Source organism: Eufriesea mexicana, unplaced genomic scaffold (genome assembly GCF_001483705.2).
Source record: "Eufriesea mexicana isolate 0111107269 unplaced genomic scaffold, ASM148370v2 scaffold2234, whole genome shotgun sequence".
Taxonomy (NCBI): domain Eukaryota; kingdom Metazoa; phylum Arthropoda; class Insecta; order Hymenoptera; family Apidae; genus Eufriesea; species Eufriesea mexicana.
In genome coordinates this window covers 31,012-53,151 of record NW_016910327.1, presented here as the reverse complement: position 1 = coordinate 53,151, position 22,140 = coordinate 31,012, and the positions used below count along the sequence as shown (strand labels likewise).

Below are 22,140 nucleotides of genomic sequence, written 5' to 3'. Positions count from 1 at the left end.
GTACGTAATGCATCGTCTAACCATGATAGATGATACGAACCAACCTTATACTTCTGTTGAGTATACATACAGTATATACATTTGTATTCTGCCTTGGTTGATCGCAGTGGAGCGACTTGTGTCGCCATCTTACGGGTGTTTAGGCTACTACTATCTATAACAATAGACATGCGACGGCAAAGGGGAACTTGTAGCGTAGCGTAGCAAGAAAACAGTCACGTGTTAAACAGACGAGATATATTCATGAATAAATACACTTGTTTATAATTAACCCTTTGCACTCGAGAGGTGAGCTTCAGTCACCATTTCATCAAATTTAGAAGATCGATATTAATTAATATATCAAATTTAAGGTAATGTAACAATATGCGAGGTATCGAAATCAAATAATTCTACAATTCTTTATTTACTGCTCAAAAAAGTATCGTCAGTTTTTTAGTAGAGAATCTTTGAATTTCTACTCTTCTCTAGCCATATCATAGTGATTTCTAAATAAAGCAATAGTGATTTCTACAATTTCTATTTCAAATTTTTCGCTTTACGTTTAGATTAACCCCAGAATACTACTGCCAAGATTATTACAGATAAGATTGTTAAAGTAATAGGAAAATCAAGGATAACCATAGGTAATTGTAGGTTTCAAAACTATGTATTAAAAGAACTTTTGATCTCGAACTCAATTCTAGCTATGATCTGGCTTAAAAAAATAAAATTTTTTTTTTAGATTTTCTCAAAGTAGATGCTTTCGAAAATTACTGTACGAAAGGATTTGTCCGAATTCGTAAAATTAGCGAAGTTATGGAGGTTTAAAGTACGGCGTACAGGCATTGTACAACGGGGAACGAAAACTTCAAACGCGTTTTTCTCGAAACCGTGTTTTTTGAAATTGCCGACGGGATATCTCGCGTTTTAGTTGACCGATCGACTCGAAATTTGGAGGATGCCTTCACCGGATGCACCTTCATCGCATGCACTACGGATTTTAAAATCCGATGTCTTTTTCTATTTTTGTTTACCACTCAAAGGGCGAAAAGCGCGAGGAAAATCGATATTTAAATTCCAAAACGCTGCCATTTTTTTAATTTTCGAAATTTCGCTGTTTCCATGGTTCGTGCTATAGCCTGTATTCATACTAATTAAGATGCTTTTTAGTTTTTTCGTTTCGGATAACCGGATGGTCCGGAATCGTGTCAGCCATTCGAGCCCGTTTTCAAAAACACGATCCTATTTAAGACCTAATTAATTTCCACGATTTTCAATAATTTCGTTAGAAAAAAATTGGAAATATTGTTCAAGTGTAAGTGAATCCGAGTGTGAAAACTGTGTAACAATATATATCACGGTTTCCATAGAAAAAAATCACAAAGAAGTCGATTTTTATTGGCCGGATTACAGGAATATTCCATTATTTCGTACCGGAAGAGAGCAGGATATCACCAACAGCGTTCTTCAGGGACGTACGTAGTTCGGCTACCGTCGAGGTCCAACGTATCTGCTCGCCGGCTAGACCGTCGATCAGTCTGACAGCTCTGCCCATCCTATCCTCGCAAAGCTGCTTTTCCCTCTCGAGTTCCGCTTTCCTCTCCTCTTCCTCTCGCAGGAGATTTCGCAGCTGCTCGACACCCTCTTCCACATCTTTCAGCCTTTGTATCGCCGCAGTCAAGGCCTTCTCCGTCTCGACTAGAGCCTCCACTGCTTTGGCCAGTGCCTCCATCTTCGGTTTTACTTTCTCACTCACGAAGTAGTAGTTGTACATCGCGTGCACCCACAGACACAACGAGTAACACGCCTTTGACACGTACTCGATCTGAAATTGCGAGATTTTCGTTGGGAATTGACTAAAAATATAATTCCTGAATACGTTAAGCGCCAAGCTCCTTGCTCACCGATTAGCCAGGTGTTATCACATATCTTTTTGCCGAGGAATATTTAGATACTTAGATATTTATTCCACAATATTGTAGGATTTTTAGCTATATTAATCCTACGCAGAGCAAAATCTGCGTGTCTAATAAAGAACAACTCTCTTTAACACGTCGAGTGCGGCGCCGATTTTGCTATACTTTCCGCTCAGACGGCAGCTAGCGAGCACTTGATGCCGAGCGCTCAAGTATACCGAAGGATATGAGCAGAAGATTACTTTGTTTCACTTTGTCGTTTGGACTGTGAGAATGGTACAGCCAATGCACAAATATACAAATTATAAACAGAAGATAATGGGGTGGGGAATGCCAGAAAGGCAAAAAGGCGATCACCAAGAAACGATCAGTCGAAAACAGCCACGGAAGTGTAAAGATTTACTTTAGCAGAGGGAATAAAATTTTTACAATATATTAATTGTCATTGATAATTTAACCCTTGACAATGCCAGTCTTACGCACCGATGATGATCAAACGAAAAATTCGCTGGCAGTCCCTAGAATCCACACCGTCCAAACGAAAAGTCTACTGTCAGTCCCTAGGGACTGACGTAGCACTCAACGTGTTAATAACAAAACAAGTTTATTTAATTGACATCATACACCAGGTTTCTTTCAATTATGACAACGTCTTGACCACACACGCTCTATTCTCGACTACACCCCGTCTGCCTGCCTCGCGCCATTGCATCCCTATTTAATGCCAGATTTGACATCATACACCAGGTTTCTTTCAATTATAACACTCAACGTCTTGACCACACACGCTCTATTCTCGACTACACCCCGTCTGCCTGCCTCGCGCCATTGCATCCCTATTGAATGCCAGATCTGACACGCTTTCTCTCTCAATCATTCTACAGACATTCCGACAAAAGGATTTGCCGCTATCATTTGTCCTTTCTGCGCCAAATACCTGATACCGCCGTTCCTTGCTTTTCAAGGAGCTGCCCAAACGCTTCAATGCGTTCCGTGCACTCATTCACCTCGTCAAAGCCGATGTCCCTGTTTATTACTCGATAGAGTCCTTCGCCATTCGCCATCTCACAATATATATTTATTTCGAGCTAAATGAGACCAGGAGTAAAGTATAATTTTATTTTCTTACTAATTTAACACTAGATTTACGGAACCCGTCAATTTGACGGATGGGTTGCTCCAATTATACGATGGTAACAGATTTAGTTAACTTATATTAAGACTATTAATATTGTAATTGCTTTTAAATTAAACTAATTATTAAAAAAAAATGACACGTGGTCTCCTTTTGTGAGAGAAGTCTTTACTTGTGTTGCGCGGTGCATATGGAGTATCCCGCCTTGGCATCGCTAAATAAGTCGTGAGGTCGGTATTTCCAAGGTTTATAACACGATCTGAAAGACAGACTATTTTAGAGTTGGGCTCTCGGGGGCAATGAAACTAATATTCTTCAAATCTTCATTTCGCCTACGCTGAATAGCCAAAGGACGTGTTATAAACCTCGGTAATTCTGAAGGGTCATCCCGAAGTCCCGCTAAGGGTAGCAAACTACCGACGCACCGGACCTGGACGAACACCGTAACACTTAGGAAAAACTCATGACCTCACGCCCGCTCAAGTGTCATCCCACCTTTGCAGGAGAAGGCGCGCCAAGGGCGCATGGAAGGGGTGATCACGACACTTAGGATGCCACTAATTGGGAAATTAACATTTTTCTAAACAACCAATCAGCGCGGATCCTCAACGTGCCAAGACGAGGAACTGACTAACGCAAAAGGGTCAGTCAGTCGAACCACAACGTTCAAACAGTCAAATTCAAACATTCGAACAGTCACTTTCGAACTCTGAAACTATCACATAAAAACCGTCAGTTAGAATCGCGACTCCGAGGAAGGAGTGAGGTGGAAACAGATTAACATTCGGCTACCGAACAACAATAACAGCCCTAGACCGTGAAACGTCTAGAGCGACGCGTGGGAACAATTTGGCGTCAGCCTGCATTGGGATCTACGTTTGCTTCGAGGAACCATCAAGATTATCAGTTTTCAAAGCAGGACTGAGTGACGCAATGAGTAGTCATAGGGTCTATAAGAACCTTTTTTTTCGAGGCAGCACACACTCTTTCAGGCAGCAAGAGAATAAAATGTAATCAAAGTTTAAAGTTCAGTTTCTATAAATCCGATCCTTTTACCACACTCTACCTGTTAATTTGACAGGTGTCAAATATGTAGAAATGGGTATACAGATAGCGTTCGTAAACCTAGTGTTAATTGCTAATTTTGTATTGTCAATTAACGTACACTATTGCACTGTCATTCATCGGTGACTGTTGGGTCCAAGTGGGAAGTTCAGTGTCAGTCATCGATGACTGACACGACGTAACGCGTTAATTATTATCGACAATATTCTTCCTGTCAAACGTACGTCGTGTGCATATTCGCATTGAAGGTCGTTTGAAGGTGTACAGTTAGTCGTTGTTTTATGGAATAGCAGGAAAATATTGACAAAGGATGCAAAGCTGTAAACGACAATGAAATATAAGATGTCTCCTTCATGAAATATCGTGGATGTCTTAAAACGAGCTTCATCTTGTTAATAAGATGGCAAAAGTTGATAACAACCAGCTGCATAACTGGTCTCTTTCAAGTATCGACATATTACTGACAGAGCTAGGTGAAAAATAAACTCGCAACTGAACAAATTTTAATTAATTTCAGCATCGTCCTTTGAATATGAAGTTCGAATAGGTACGTCACAACTCGACAGACAAGAATTTAAATATTTAATTAAAAATGTTGCAGAAAATCACGAAAAATTGCAACATGAAAGTGTTCATAAAATTGTACGACGTAATTGTAATACTTGTACCATGTTTTTATGATGGTTTTAATAAGGATAGGGATGTGCAGACTAGAATAGACTAGAAATTTAAATGAAATTTTATTGTCATCAATTTTATATTATTTTTAGAAACTTTTATAAAATTTTTAGAAACAGAACTATCTGTGGGCAACTTTCACCGATGCCACTTGTCTTCCGATGAGAGAAAGACATCTTGGAATAGGATGACATCATAGGAAGACATCTTGGAACAGGATGACATCCTAGGAAGACACCCTAGGAAGATATTCTTAACCCCTACTCTAAGGTACTGTGCCTTCGAGAAAAGAAGGCACAGTGTGTTTACATCCTCACGGCCGATCAACTCCGCTGATAGTCCTTTGATCACAGTGACCTATTCTCCGAAGACAGTGACTGATGATCTTCGTCATCATCTCTGGCCAATAGGTCACTGTGATAGTCCCTTGATCCCAAGTTGTAACTGTCATTGTCCAAAGACAGTGATCGATGATCTACGTCACCCTCTTCCGCCAATAGGTCACTGTGATCATGAGAGTGTTAGTAGAGTTAATCAGCTGTGAGAATGTAAACACGCTGTGCCTTCTTTTGTCGAACACACTATACTACAGCGGGCATGCTTAAACGCAAGGCTCGGGTATCAGGATTTCGATGAATTCGATGAAGAGGTTAGGTTAGGTGCACTTAAAGACAAGACTGCGGGAAGGACATACACCCCTATAATACTGCAGGGGGTGCATTTTTGGGGGCCTAATAAAATACTTAGTTACCCTACGAAGCGTCTGATTTAATCTGCTACTCAAGTTCAAAAATCATTTCAATATCTTGGAAAATTTTGCTAGTTAAATTTTGGCAAATTCGATCATGTTTTCTTTACCAACATTGGCGTAGTCACAGCTCACGTTCCGAAATATCGATAGAATAAATATTCCAAAAGGATTTGGAACCGACGAATCACGAATTTGTGAATTTATGAAATTAACCTAGGGAAAGGATGCTTAGTATTCCTGTGGGGGTTGTATAATGCGAAAATCGTCCAAATTTTTCTATTCGACGTCAATGATCCCACCTACGCGTAGAGATCCTTTAGGGATACCTGGGAGGAGAGATAAATCCGATAGGAATTTATACAGGACCACGGTGAAATTTGATATCACGCGAAACAAAAAATTTGGAAGAAAATAATAGGAGACATTGTTTACAGCTAACCTCAAATTGCCAAAAAGTAATAAGAATATTTTAGTATAGGTGTCTCACGGTAGCTTATGCTATAGTGATATAGTTCGTACTATACTTGCTTCTAATTTCGTTCTTTCTAGCATGATGTATCGTTTTAAGGATACTTTATACTTAGATAAGAATTTCTTGCGAACGAGGTAAACGAGAACATTAAAGCCTTGAATTTTCCTAGAAGCTGGCGAGCTATGTCTGTTCATGAAGGTTCTTTATCGGGAGAATGATTGATAGACTGAGGAATTAATATGGGATCTAGATTCTGTGCACTGATTTGGAATGTACAAGGTGTTCCATTAAATATTAAAGGAAATTAAATAATTTAAGTGAAAATTATTTTTACTCAATAACATAATATATATAATAAAATATAATATAACATAATAATAAACAAAAATATTTCATTATTAATTTAACTATTAATTAAATCATAACCTCAAATTCAGTGAGTCATTAATTTGATTTATTATCGTTAATGTAATAGCGTATCTTTAATGGCCCACTGAATTTAAGGTTATGTTTCATTAATAGTTAAATTAATGGTAAAATTTTGGTAATTGGGAAGCATTAAATAACAATAACGAACCTTCGATGGCTGAAAATTCGGATTTTCGATGTAGACTTTCAGCTTATTAATCATTTCTTCGGTAAGGTTCTCTTTGTCATAATTCTCCATGGTGTACAAGAAATGACCTGGATCAGCGAGCATCAAACTACCTGGAGTCCAATAATCTAATTTCGTTTCCGCACCGAATTTCCCAGGGTCCGCCTGTACGTTAAGGAATGTACAGTCGATTGCAAAAATATCAGACACACGTGCGATTTGTCTTTTATATAGGATGTCCCAAAATTCACGCAAGATTTGAATTTCACGCCAAAATGCGCCAAAATTCAGGGTTATTAAAAATAAAACGCTGCATGAAAGAACAACGTGTCTTCATTGTTGAATAATATTTTCAATTTCTAATTGAAAACCTGTGGTTTCTATCAAAATTCCTTCTTACGTGAATTTATCGGCTTTGTCGTGTAACGAAATATATAGGATGTCCCAAAAGTCACGCAAGACTTGAATAACCCCCTAACCTCCCAAACTCAAATACCTCGTAGCAATCATGACAGTATCCTACGTCTCACGTATCGAATACTCAAACCTCTGCGAACCTTAACCGGTTTCACGTTGTTTATGATACAAATGGCTTCGATAACCAAAAGCACGCCAAGTGGAGGCCTTTTCATCGCTTTCACTTCGGTGATATCGTTTCTATTTAGCGACTTCAAGCTCTTCTCGGCTGCGATTAACATCGGACGCGCTTCACCTGTAACAGATGCAATGCCGATTGCATCGTTAAATGGTCCTGGTATGGTATTGGTCAAGGGGATATTCTAGTCTAGAGGTCAATTATTTTATTGAAGTAACGAGATTGCTATTATCATTCATTTTAACTGCTGGACAAAGGCAAGTAACAGAGAGAACGTTTTATGATGGGAATGTTAATTATGTTAATTCTTGTGGGTTTGTGGTAGGTTAACGCATATTTGAAACTGAGGTTAAGAAAAGGTTAGGTCGAGATCGACTCTTATAGATATAAGTAGCTGCCATTTTAACAATTTTCACGAAAACTAAAACGTTTTGAACGTCAATTTCTGGAGAATATGCTATAGTTCTAAGTTCCCTTCAATTTCTCTTTGTCACTAACACACCATTTCGCTAGAATCCTGCATGCTGATTTAAAAGAAAGATCATTGGAACAAAGACTAGCTAAATCAGGGATTGTTCTAAAAACCTTAACGCTGTCCTTTATAGTCTATGTAAGATTGGAACGAGTGCTGCTCTGAAAGAATGTTTAGAGTGTTTGGGACATAGAACCAAAGTGACCACGTGCAAGATGATCGTTACGTTATTTTAAATTTAGGAATAGCGGAATAAGGGTGGGGTCTCGAGAGACCCCGTTACCATTGAGCGAGGAACCGTACTCCGAGAGTTAATTAACATCGATCTTTGGAATTTGATTAAATGGTGACTCAAGCTCGCCTCTCGAGTAGAAAGAGTTACCATAATAAAATTATTTGAAGGTTATCTTGGCAATGTCTGCCTTTGAAATCCTCAGAATTTTTTGTTCAGCCGTTATACACTCCTTCGAATCGTAAGATCTAATATTACACGTCTTATTGTAAGAAAACCTAAGGTAACCTTCGTATCTCGACAAAAAAGCAGAGTAAGAAATAAATCGATGGCTGTACCGTGCTCTTTGATAGCGTACGACTTTTGTTTGTACTATTTTCTCGTATAAGGAACAATTTGCGAGTAATTTAAGATGGCGCATTACATGATCGATGTCATTTAAGTAGATGCGAAAAAACGAAACGTTTTCTTTATAATATCATGGAATGATGAAGATTAAAATAAATTACAAACGATGTATCTTTATTGGATCACGAAGGAAGAATAAAAGACGAGTTGGAAGTGTGTACAAAGTACTTCGAAATAATTATATTATTCATAGTACACCGATGTGTGAAACGAAAATGAGTAGGAAATTAAGGAAACTCACTCAAATCTGCCTCCGCTTCGTCTCTTATCGCTTGATTTTCCACTTTCATTTTCGCGGCTATTGCTTCTTGCTCTTCTGCCTCTGCTTTGGTTTTCTCCGCTTCGATCTATATCGATTAATCGAATTTTTCATTCGTGTATGTGAACGATTTTTGTTTCAATTTATATTGATAATTTGCAAAAAATTTATAAATTATTACACTGATTGTTAATAACAAATTAATATTGTTATTGTATATAATATTATTCTTCATACATTGTTATTGTTATATAATATTGTTATTTACTATTTATTTAAAATTATTTGTTTTCATGGGCGAAAAATTAATACAAAATAAAAATAGATTGAAAAAAATTATTAATTACAACAGACGAAATCGAACCCCGGACCACCACGTTGGAACTTTTAAATGTCGTCATTAGACCACTATGATACTTTATATTTACATGGAATAAATATGTAATTAAGGCCATAATAAAACTTTAATCATAAGTATCTCAAAAATTATTAAGTAGTTGTCCTTATTATGATATATTTTCTTAAACTGTATAACGAAATCTACAAACCTGCAAAGTTTCAACTAAATCCATGACCCGAAGGACTTGCATTTTGCTTTTTGAGTAATTTGAGTAATTCATTAATTTTTCTCTAAGCGAGCAGGAGAGTGCATGGGAAATGAGAAAAAATTGCAAATAATGGGACTGTGGCACATGGATTTAATTGGACCGATAAATAAAGGTACGTCTTAACTACTGATGATTATTCAAGAGTGATTAATAGTCTTGCTATTATACGAAAAGGGTCAGACAGCTGAGAAAATGAAAATATTGGTAACATTGAAAGAAAATCAATCTGTCAAGAAGTTGAAAAGTACTTATATGTTTAGACAATGGAGGTAAGTTTGTGAGACAAGACCTCCAGGTTTGCTGACAGAAAGAACAGATCCATTAGAGAGATGACAAGGGCACTTATGATGGAATCAGATTTGCCAATGTATTTTTGGGCAGAAGCAGTGAGTACAGCTGTCCATATAAAAAATCAAACAAAGTTAGCTGACCATCAAAGAACTTCTTATGAGGTTTAGCACAAAAGAAAGCCAAACATAAGTTATATGAAAAAATTTGTTAGCATTTTCTATGGGTTGAATAAAGGGGATTTAGTACACAAATTTGAACCAAAAACTTACAAAGGAATATTTATAGGATATGTACCAAACAATACATACAGAATACACTAACCAGAAGAGAACTAGGTGAGGAATGAATGTCATGTGAAATTCTATGAAACAATGAATGGGGCTCAGATTTTGAAGAATGAAAACGAGGAAAGATATAAGAAGAATGATGAATTAGAAATTGTTGGATTTATGGATTAAAACAGGCAGGATAGTGTTGGAACAAATACTTTACTTATGTGTCAATCAAAAAAGGGTTACACCAGTCAAAGAATAATCCATGTTTATTTAGCAAAATTTTTATAATCTAAATTTGTAGAAAATCTTAAATTTCTATACTGCGGAATACACTTAGATGACATGGTTATAATAGTAAGCAATCAAGAATATGAAAGAAAAACTATGGATATGATAGAACAAGAAATGAATATTGAAATTATGGGGGGAAGCTAGAACAGTTTTGGGAATGCAAATGGAACAGAGCAGTGGAAAAATCCATATGTATTTAAGAAACTATATAAAAAAATTGTCGGAATCTTATAGAATGATAGAATTGAATGCAGTGTCAACTCCAATGGATGTAAATATCAATATGGATACAGCAGAAGATGCAAGATAAACCAATATCATGAATTATTAGGGAAACTCATGTATTTGAATACTTATGTTAGCCAAACATCTCATTTGCAGTAGGATGTTTCTCATAGTTTAACCATAATCTTAAAATGATGGACATGAATGAATTAAAGCGGATATTAAGATATTTGAGGGTGTGTATTGTCTTGAATTGAATGGAAAAGGGACAGAAACCAATGAAATGTGTTGTGTGGATAAATAGACTGATATATGAAGTATTACTGGAAAAGGAGGTGAGAAAGATTGTGATGTGTCACAGATTGAATGCGATAAATATAGAAAATTAAATCTAAGCTCTTATACAGAAAAATGTTATTATATAAGTGATGTAGTAAAAACTAAGAACATGCAAATTTGTTACATGTCAGATAAAGAAACGAATGCTAATTGTCTAACTAAACCACTGAGTGGCCCAAATTTGTTAAAGAATGTAAAAAGCTTTATGAGGTGTTAAGAGAATAAAAAGAAGGGACGAGAATGTGTGATAGTTATTTATATCGTTTTACTGTTTTATTTCTCCCACCTATCACCGCAAAAGTTAGGTAAACTGTTTTATTAAAAGTACTATTTAATCAATCTTAATTTTAACAATAACATTTTATATTTGTCATAAGTATACTTGAAACTGAACATAAACTTATCTTATTAGCAATGGGAAAAATATTTGTAGCTGTATTATAACCAAGTGATACATACTTTCTTTGGATAGGTCTGACTAAATGGTTTCGTTGAAAAAGTAGTTTTAACCACTTATATATAAGAAATTAATGTTCTCAAGAAGTATGTTTAATAAAGGTGCTCAAAATGCTCATCTACCAAATTTTGTAACTACTATATAATACATATTACTCTACATTATATTTTTAATATTAATTTTATAATTAATATTATTAATATATAATGTCTTTGTAGAAGAAATTAAGCATTCTTTAATTTGTCATTTCAGTAACAAAAATATATTTATATTTGCATCATTGATATTAATAAATGTACGAAACATCGTTTGATATTCTACATTGATACCTTAGCACATTTCAAAGACGCAGCATTTACCCGCCACAAAAATACCTACCATTTCCGGCCGCAGCCCACTTCCAGTTAGCGGCAAAACGAGCATACCGGCAACACGTGGTGGAACATTCTCGCGCGTCAAAGTGAAACATTAAAGATTTAGTAAGAACGTTTCGTGCAGTAGCGATACCAATAATTGTCGTTTTAATTACTACAACTGAAGAAATATATATATATATGAGAAAAATAACGCGACGTATCGGGTATTAGTTCGTAACATTGCAGTTGTAGGTTACGTTTGCAGCATTATCGTAATATTTACAAATAGGACAAGTTTAAGAAATTGGAAGAAGGTTACAAAGTTCAAGATTACTAACTGTGAACATTTCTTTAGTGGGAAGGGGCACATGTGAAATAAAGCAACGAAACTGTCTGTGCCTGTAAATCCGTAATACACAGAAAGTATACCGTAATACTTTCTTCGCTTATATTTCAGATACTAGTCTTTCCGGTTAGGTTTTTTCGATATAACAGCGTTGATTATACTTTCCTTTAACTAATGCACCGACTTTGTTTCGATTTCGACAGATCAGTGCCGAAATATAGTGCCGAAAATGTAACTATGTTGCGTATAGAAATTTCGCTCCGGGACTGGCACTTTTCCATCTAATATCGTAGAGTGAACTGTTCGTAAACGAGTGGGCTGATTTTTTTTCGGTTTTCTCGATTTAGTGCCGAAATATAGTGCCGAAAATGTAATCGTGTTGCGGACTATGCTGCGCAATAGACTTTTCTGATTTCGATCTTCGAAGTTTCGCGGCGGGACCGGATATTTTTCATCTATCCCCGTAGAGTGAATTGTTCTCTAACGAGATTGATGATTTTTTTCGCGTTTCGCGTGTTCAGTGCCGTAAAATAGTGCCGAAAGTGCGGGTACATGACAGGCCGTACTGGGTAATAGATTTTTTTGATTTCGATCGTCGAAGTTTCGCGGCGGGACCGGATTTTTTTCATCTTTCTCCGTAGAGTGAACTATTCTCTAACGAGATTGATGATTTTTTTCGCGTTTCGCGAGTTCAGTGCCGTAAAATAGAGCCGAAAGTGCGGGCGCGTGACAGGCTGTACTGCGTAATAGAATTTTTTGATTTCGATCTTCGAAGTTTCGCGGCGGGACCGGATTTTTTTCATCTATCCCCGTAAAGTGAACTGTTCTCTAACGAGATTGATGATTTTTTTCGCGTTTCGCGTGTTCAGTGCCGTACAATAGAGCCGAAAGTGCGGGCGCGTGACAGGCTGTACTGCGTAATAGACTTTTTTGATTTCGATCTTCGAAGTTTCGCGGCGGGACCGGATTTTTTTCATCTATCCCCGTAGAGTGAACTGTTCTCTAACGAGATTGATGATTTTTTTCGCGTTTCGCGTGTTCAGTGCCGTAAAATAGTGCCGAAAGTGCGGGCGCGTGACAGGCTGTACTGCGTAATAGACTTTTTTGATTTCGATCTTCGAAGTTTCGCGGCGGGACCGGATTTTTTTCATCTATCCCCGTAGAGTGAACTGTTCTCTAACGAGATTGGTGATTTTTTTCGCGTTTCGCGTGTTCAGTGCCGTAAAATAGTGCCGAAAGTGCGGGCGCGTGACAGGCTGTACTGCGTAATAGACTTTTTTGATTTCGATCTTCGAAGTTTCGCGGCGGGACCGGATTTTTTTCATCTATCCCCGTAGAGTGAACTGTTCTCTAACGAGATTGGTGATTTTTTTCGCGTTTCGCGTGTTCAGTGCCGTAAAATAGTGCCGAAAGTGCGGGCGCGTGACAGGCTGTACTGCGTAATAGACTTTTTTGATTTCGATCTTCGAAGTTTCGCGGCGGGACCGGATTTTTTTCATCTATCCCCGTAGAGTGAACTGTTCTCTAACGAGATTGGTGATTTTTTTCGCGTTTCGCGTGTTCAGTGCCGTAAAATAGTGCCGAAAGTGCGGGCGCGTGACAGGCTGTACTGCGTAATAGACTTTTTTGATTTCGATCTTCGAAGTTTCGCGGCGGGACCGGATTTTTTTCATCTATCCCCGTAGAGTGAACTGTTCTCTAACGAGATTGGTGATTTTTTTCGCGTTTCGCGTGTTCAGTGCCGTAAAATAGTGCCGAAAGTGCGGGCGCTTGACAGGGAGTACTGCGTAATAGACTTTTTTGATTTCGATCTTCGAAATTTCGCTTCGGGACCGGTTGGCGCGTGACAGGCTGTACTGCGTAATAGACTTTTTTGATTTCGATCTTCGAAGTTTCGCGGCGTGACCGGATTTTTTTCATCTATCCCCATAGAGTGAACTGTTCTCTAACGAGATTGGTAATTTTTTTCGCGTTTCGCGTGTTCAGTGCCGTAAAATAGTGCCGAAAGTGCGGGCGCGTGACAGGCTATACTGCGTAATAGACTTTTTTGATTTCGATCTTCGAAGTTTCGCGGCGGGACCGGATTTTTTTCATCTATCCGCGTAGAGTGAACTATTCTCTAATGAGTTTAATAATTTTTTTAGTATTTCGATTGCTCAGTGCCGAAAGATAGTGCCGAAAGTTGTGTCGGGTCATAGGTCGTGCTGCGTAGTAGCCTTTTTTGATTTCGATTTTTGGAAATTCGCGTCGGGACCGCATTTTTGAAATCTATCTGTTTAGAGTGTACCTAACCTAACCTAACGAGCTGATTTTTTTCGGATTTCAAGTGTTCAGTGCCGAAAGACAGTGCCGATTGTTACAGGTGGGTGGCGGATCGTGTTGCACAATCGACTTTTTTGCTTTTGATTTTCGAAATTTCTGCTCGGAATTTGAATTTTTCCATTTAATACCGTAGTGTGAGCTATTCGCTAAGTAGTGGACCATTTTCTTTTTCGATTTCGACGGTCCAGTGTAGAAATACAGTGACGGAAGTACAATTGTGTTACAAATCGTGGTGCGTAGTTGATTGTTATGTTATATTTTCGAAATTTTTCCATGCAATTGTAAAAGTGAGTAAATGAGTCACGAAAATTGTGTCTTTGTACTATCGAAAGATTGCTTGGGCAATAAGAAAAACGTTTGGAGTAAAACGCGGGAAGCATTGTTGTGTTCATGGAGGTGTACCTGCATCGAGCAAAAGAGTGTAAGTCTTTATATTAACGTTACCTTAAGTTGTAAATAAATAGTGTAAGTAATAAGCCATTGTTTTTCCATCTTTTATTAGTGATAGCAGACCCTGGTTGCAAGGACACAATATTTGGTTGAAATAATCAAGCGCTTGTAACAGGAGAAAATTATTTTATTAGTAGAATATCAGCAGCGTAGGGCCATTGGATGCGAAGAATTATTTCTTATGTCATTGAAAGTTGAAGCAGTAATACAAATATTTATTGTATGATATTTCTGTTGGGTTCTAGGTCGGCTAGCCATATGACATGCAGGACAGATATATTTGGTGGTGAAATGAAGGCTGCGAACAGAAGATCGAATAGCGCCAGTAGGCTACGCTACTATTGCGTATATCGGGTCTCGATGCATAGCCACCTCCACGTGGTGAGACCTGGTAATTGGTATTGTTTCCCAAAGTACAATTTTTGAGAAACCATACCAAGCTAAGAGCTGTGCTCCAAGTTTAAGGTATTTACCGTTTATTGTAAATTTTCAAATTGCCTTTAGAACTTTATGGGCTGTTATATGTTTACTCTATTGCAGTTGCTACTGGGATTACGCGTAGTTACGGCACTGTCGAGATTAAAGGAGCGAGCAATGGCCGCGTGACGGTAAACCCTGTATACGCGTTAGCGACAAATATTTTCTTCATCTGATCGAATTGAAAACCGTTTCGACGATTCTGTTTCATCGTTTCTTCCTTAGAAAAGCCTATAGAATACGCTACTGTGTAGCAAATTCGTGTTAGATAACGAAGTTTCTCTAAAAATGTAAGAATAATGCGTAGAAATTATGCTCGGTGACTTAGAAGCACCTAATGGAGTTTGCAGATTAAAATTCGCGTTGAAGAGTATTTTCAGAGCAAATATTGTCAACTAGCTTTCGATTATGTTTGATAACTACAGCCGATACTAACGGTGTCGCGTGTAATCCTTTCAATCATCCTAGCTGTCGCCTCCGCTGCTTGTTCCAACTTAGGCTTCATATCTCTCAGTAGTTGTTGCATATTCTTCACCTCCACTTCTGCGCTCGCGAGTTTATCCAAACCTGTAAGAAAGTTCAAAGATCTATTCGAATCGAAGAAAAGCGAAAAGCCACAAATTGAAGATCGTATTTTGCTGTCTTTTTTGAAATATTTTTCTTTCGTCGTTTCGTAAAATTTTAAGGTTATGTCATACGTAATATCGTTTTAACGATACTCATTACACAATCGCATTAGCTGATATATCGATGAAGGAATGTGCAATTCGATTACATAAACTATTTAACGGTCAAACCATTGTGCTACATGGAATTTAATAACATGCACTGCGTAGATGCACATTCAATTTCGTTGTTTCCATTAAACGATAAAATATCGGATATATTTTATTTCAGACTTTCGAATTAATTTAAAGTTTAATTTACTCCAGTTCAATTTTATTTACTCGTAAATTTAATTTACGAGTTTAATCCTACTAAAAATTTATTCTCGGATTAAACTTTTGTTTTCACGTGTTAGATTAATTCCGAATTGTAATATTGTTATTTATAACATTTATAATATCGTTAATTTTAATTTTATTTTGTATTAATTATTAAAATGAAGGTACACAATATTAATAATTAAATAACAATTTCAGCTACTTATCATGGAAAATAAAAATTGAAAAACACTATTCTAATTGACACTTACATAAGTCTCGCAATTGTTGAAGTTTATTTATGTAGGAAAGGAATAGATACGGCCCTGAAAGAGTGTCAAGAGTGTTTGGGCTTGGAACGAAAGCGACCGTGTGTAAGAGGATTGAATGTAAGGGATGTTTATGATAGAGCCGAATGCAAGTGAAGGCCTAGGAATGCGTCTGAGTGTTTAGGAGACAGAGTGCAAGGTTTAACACTAGGCATCGAAGGGATTCGATGAATAGAACGCTACGATATTTATTTTGCAATTATGTAGTAACAATTTTTGTTTCTCTCAGGACCGATGGAATTTTCTGGACGTTACTCAGAGCCGGGATTGCTATGGGCGATTTAAATAAACGTTGGTACATATTCGACGGACCCGTGGATGCTGTATGGATCGAGAACATGAATACAGTGTTGGACGACAATAAGAAGCTTTGTCTGACATCTGGTGAGATAATGAAGATCCTGCCAACAATGACGATGATGTCCGAAGTCGCTGATCTCAGAGTCGCTTCTCCAGCTACTGTTTCAAGGTTAACCTCGAATAATCATTCACTTTTAATTAACACTCGAATAATTGACAAGCCTAATTCACAGTTGCATTATTGTCAGTTTTGAAACGGATGAGATCGACAGCTCGGCAACGTGAAATGTTTAACACTAGATTTACAGAACCCGTGAATTTGACGGAAGGGTTGCTGCAATTATACGATGGTAACAGATTTAGTTAACTTATATCAAGACTGTTAATATAATATATAATTGTTTTTAAATTAAACTAATCGTGATTTCCTTTACCTGTCAATTTGACAGGTGTCCTTAGAAATAGGTATACAGATAGCGTCCGTAAACCTAGCGTTAAATAAGAGTGTATGGACGTGGAAGAGTCAGTGTGTGTTTTACTGTCAATCCTAGAGCTTTTGAAAGATAGCAAGTAATAGTCAGCCGAGAGTTATTAGCGCTTAGAGTAAGTTTTAGTTTAAAATAAATCATTTTTATATTTACATCACTGCTTATTCTATCGCCTACCCAACATTCCTATAGTATGATCAATACGTAGAATCATGTAGTGAATAACATATTGTAATATCACAGAATTTCAACCACGTGTATAGGTAATAACTTCAGTTTAGAAAATCACCGAGGATTCGAGGGCCTGGTTGGTCGGAAAAACTCCAGCGATGCGTCAGGCCCTTAACATTGTGGGAGTCCTCCTCCACCGTCGTTTGATGTTAGAGCTCGTCACAGGTATCCTCGTGGTTGGCGTAGCTAGAAGGGACGTTAGGAAAAGGAAGGGATGCATTTCGTCCCGGGCCTGCTAGCGGACTCATCAGTAAATGCTTGCTTAGCAGGCCCTGGCTTAGACACTGGGGATACTATTGGAAAGACAGGAAGTTATATTTATAGGAACTGGGAGTTTTCCGAGGACTTGCGGGGAAGTCCTCGAAGGCGGAATCCATCTAGCGGCGAGGACGAGAATTATGGTCGCTACAGCATGACCATATTTGGTCATGATCAGGGAGGCTTTTGGGGAATATATAGAGGAAGGCAAAAGTGGTTAGCGAACAGTTATGTTGGGAGAGTTCTTGTGTAGAGTTTTTGAGGAGTCTTTAGAACAGAGTTGTATAGAAAGAAGTATAAGTTGTTAGTTTAGTTGTATTTGTGTTGTAAAATCAAGCTGTGATCTTAAGTTGTAGTTGTAATAGTTGATCTATCTATATTCGTAGACTTTATCGTAACCAAACATTGTCAATCCATTATTATTAATTAATAAATAGAGTACTATTATTTACCACCACCATAGTCTCTAAAATATAATAAATATCCAAAATATACTATAGCAGAAAGGTACGTCACCGATTGAAAGTTAAGCTGGTAAAAAGCAGTAAGAAAATGGACGGAAAAGCAGATTCGAGCTTTCAGCTAAAGCATTATTTTCTCTTCTCATTATTTCATGTTACATTCGTAATAGGATTTGCTTTCTTTTTTTCTCGAAATCCATCAGTGAGATAATGAGATTAATTTCGTATTTAAAGATGGCTAATTAAAAGCATAAAGTCCTCAACAATTAGAAATAACATGTTATACAACAGAGGTATCGATGAGTCAAGGCATTGCAAGCATTAACAATCGAATTTTGTTCGAAAAATGATCAGGGGCGATTTGAATTTTATTTACCAAAATTTCAGGAAATTCATCCCTTAAGTAACAGAATTTATTTTTATAAAAATACCGCTATATTCTCGGGATTAATAATTTAAAAATTAACGAGGAACGTATTTTTACAATTTTTAGCCACTAATTATGTTAATTTCCGAGACGTCACTCGGGAATTACAATTGCTATAAGTGATCGAACTCTAATGGACTCCGTCTACCGCGTTAATCAGATGGAAGATATAAATAATCATTGCTTATTCTTTCGTCGATTGTCGGCTAATTTTCGCCCGTTGGAAACGTGCTAATAAATTTAAGAAGCCTCTGTTCCTGGTCCCGTGGCTAATATTTATAGCCAGCGCGTAGAAGGAATCGATTACGTGCTCCTATCAGACGGGCCTTGCTTAATTTATCGCCTTCAAATTTACCGCCACGGGTCCTTCACCTTTGACCCGTGGAAATTTCGTTTCGACCTCTCTGCGTCGTTTCTTCTTTTTCCTATTTTTTTTTTTTTTTTCATTTTATTTGCGGCAATTAAGGAGCAAGGAGTAATTAACAGCAAAAATGGCGGCTAAAAGGACAGTAGGACAATGGGAGCGTCGAAATTATGGTTGTTATTTTGAAAAAGGTAAAGGAATGTCTCGATGTTTAATATTTCAAAGAATTTCATTTTCGTGTTGTCAATTTTTTGAAAAATTCATTCTTGTTTCAAGCGAAACTTAAATAGAGGTTAAGTGGGAAGGAATTTAGGTTAAGGGTTGCAATTTAGAACACTGAACATGCTACTTAAATTGCACACTTAATTTTATATTTATTTTTCATTTGCATCCCTTTTATTTTTTATTATTTATTATTTTGGAATTTAGGATTTTTATCTGATGATGAATAATTTTGATCTATTTTATGGGAAATGATTATACTTAAAAATAAAGTAAGATTGACATTTAGAGGGAGCCATTTGCATTTTACGAAGGTTATGAAGGTTAGGTCAGTTTTTCTAGTAAAATATTTTTTTAAAGGTCGAATGTCACTGAAACTTATTTGTATTGGTAATACGATGCAACCTTTGTTTGTTTGACGCGTGTATTCCCACGATTTATCACGTGATAATTGACAGTTACGTGACTAGGAATCGCTATTTTACACCCGGAATTAATTAATCGTTCAAGGTCATATCTTGTCACAAATAGCGTTACAAATGACCTCTCCTGACACGTACGTCATTGAATTTACATATCTACGAAATTCAAAATGACATTAACCCTGTTTTCACACTTTCCTCTTCAATTTCTTTGCAATGAGAGAAAAAGAAAATCGAACGATAAACTATAATAATCAAACTTAACAAAACTGGATAAAATAAATTTAAATAAAATAAACGATAAATAGCAAGTTACAATAAAATATTTTAATATTTCTATAACATACGTTTTTTAAGAAATTTGAATAGGTGATTATGATTAATTTTAATTGAATATTCATTGGCACTCAGAGTAAACTAAAATTATAGTACCTTCATGATAAAGTAGTATTATGATTATTTTCATTTCAATGTTAAATTTACTTAATTTTTCTGTTACTTCTTATATATATATATATATATATAGAGAGATTTTCATTTTTCTTGTGTAATATATGATTTTCTTCTTGTAATATAGCCACACGTTTGGCCAGAAAACTGCGAAGGTCATAAAGAACCTAAGTCTAAAAGTGTCTGACAGTAAACTACATGAGATTTACCCCTCGATAACCTTGAAAACGATCAAAATTCATGAACCCTATCCTAATACCAGATATAAATTTTTCTATAATATTACTATCAACTTCCAGCTTGAAAAATTGAAAAATTTAACCTAATAAATATTTCAAATTAACCCAGTGTAATTACATATCTTCGAAAATCCTAGTTTCAAGACTAAAAGTCGATACAAATGTAACCACAGTTTAGAACGAAATGTTATAAGGAGGTAGAAAAATCCTGAAACGAAGGAAACAACGTATAAAAATATTGGAATTTGGAAATTTTAGAGGTTAGGATATATTCGACCGTGTAGTGAAGATCGGATTAATAAGTCGAAAGGAACTTTTGATTTTGATTGTTGGGATTATGGGTAAAAATTAGTAACTATCTTTATTTTATAATTATTTATTTATTTTATTATTAATTATTTATTTATTTATTATTAATTTAGTTATTTATTCTATCCTAAGGAAGGTATATCTTAATTATTCTGACTGTTCGCATGGAGAGTGAAAACTAGAGTGAAGAAAAAGGTTCCTCTCACAACCATAATTTCCAATAGAGGAGATCATGCTCATAACTCCAACGAAATGTTTTTTTTTTTTTTTTTTTTCATTTTATTTGCGGCAATTAAGGAGCAAGGAGTAATTAACAGCAAAAATGGCGGCTAAAAGGACAGTAGGACAATGGGAGCGTCGAAATTATGGTTGTTATTTTGAAAAAGGTAAAGGAATGTCTCGATGTTTAATATTTCAAAGAATTTCATTTTCGTGTTGTCAATTTTTTGAAAAATTCATTCTTGTTTCAAGCGAAACTTAAATAGAGGTTAAGTGGGAAGGAATTTAGGTTAAGGGTTGCAATTTAGAACACTGAACATGCTACTTAAATTGCACACTTAATTTTATATTTATTTTTCATTTGCATCCCTTTTATTTTTTATTATTTATTATTTTGGAATTTAGGATTTTTATCTGATGATGAATAATTTTGATCTATTTTATGGGAAATGATTATACTTAAAAATAAAGTAAGATTGACATTTAGAGGGAGCCATTTGCATTTTACGAAGGTTATGAAGGTTAGGTCAGTTTTTCTAGTAAAATATTTTTTTAAAGGTCGAATGTCACTGAAACTTATTTGTATTGGTAATACGATGCAACCTTTGTTTGTTTGACGCGTGTATTCCCACGATTTATCACGTGATAATTGACAGTTACGTGACTAGGAATCGCTATTTTACACCCGGAATTAATTAATCGTTCAAGGTCATATCTTGTCACAAATAGCGTTACAAATGACCTCTCCTGACACGTACGTCATTGAATTTACATATCTACGAAATTCAAAATGACATTAACCCTGTTTTCACACTTTCCTCTTCAATTTCTTTGCAATGAGAGAAAAAGAAAATCGAACGATAAACTATAATAATCAAACTTAACAAAACTGGATAAAATAAATTTAAATAAAATAAACGATAAATAGCAAGTTACAATAAAATATTTTAATATTTCTATAACATACGTTTTTTAAGAAATTTGAATAGGTGATTATGATTAATTTTAATTGAATATTCATTGGCACTCAGAGTAAACTAAAATTATAGTACCTTCATGATAAAGTAGTATTATGATTATTTTCATTTCAATGTTAAATTTACTTAATTTTTCTGTTACTTCTTATATATATATATATATATATAGAGAGATTTTCATTTTTCTTGTGTAATATATGATTTTCTTCTTGTAATATAGCCACACGTTTGGCCAGAAAACTGCGAAGGTCATAAAGAACCTAAGTCTAAAAGTGTCTGACAGTAAACTACATGAGATTTACCCCTCGATAACCTTGAAAACGATCAAAATTCATGAACCCTATCCTAATACCAGATATAAATTTTTCTATAATATTACTATCAACTTCCAGCTTGAAAAATTGAAAAATTTAACCTAATAAATATTTCAAATTAACCCAGTGTAATTACATATCTTCGAAAATCCTAGTTTCAAGACTAAAAGTCGATACAAATGTAACCACAGTTTAGAACGAAATGTTATA

General features: G+C 36.0%; 1 protein-coding gene across 1 annotated transcript in view; it reads right to left on the bottom strand.

The window, feature by feature from the left end:
• Window positions 1-22,140, bottom strand: part of LOC108549855 (dynein heavy chain 1, axonemal) — a gene marked incomplete at its 5' end in the record, with an annotated part of 56,144 nt that overhangs the window by 12,514 nt on the left and 21,490 nt on the right. Inside the window, 5 exons of the mRNA XM_017903425.1 lie at window positions 1,417-1,807; window positions 6,577-6,759; window positions 7,152-7,306; window positions 8,543-8,648; window positions 15,434-15,564. Of these exons, the coding sequence (XP_017758914.1) occupies window positions 1,417-1,807; window positions 6,577-6,759; window positions 7,152-7,306; window positions 8,543-8,648; window positions 15,434-15,564 (966 nt within the window). The remainder of the gene's footprint in view (window positions 1-1,416; window positions 1,808-6,576; window positions 6,760-7,151; window positions 7,307-8,542; window positions 8,649-15,433; window positions 15,565-22,140) is intronic.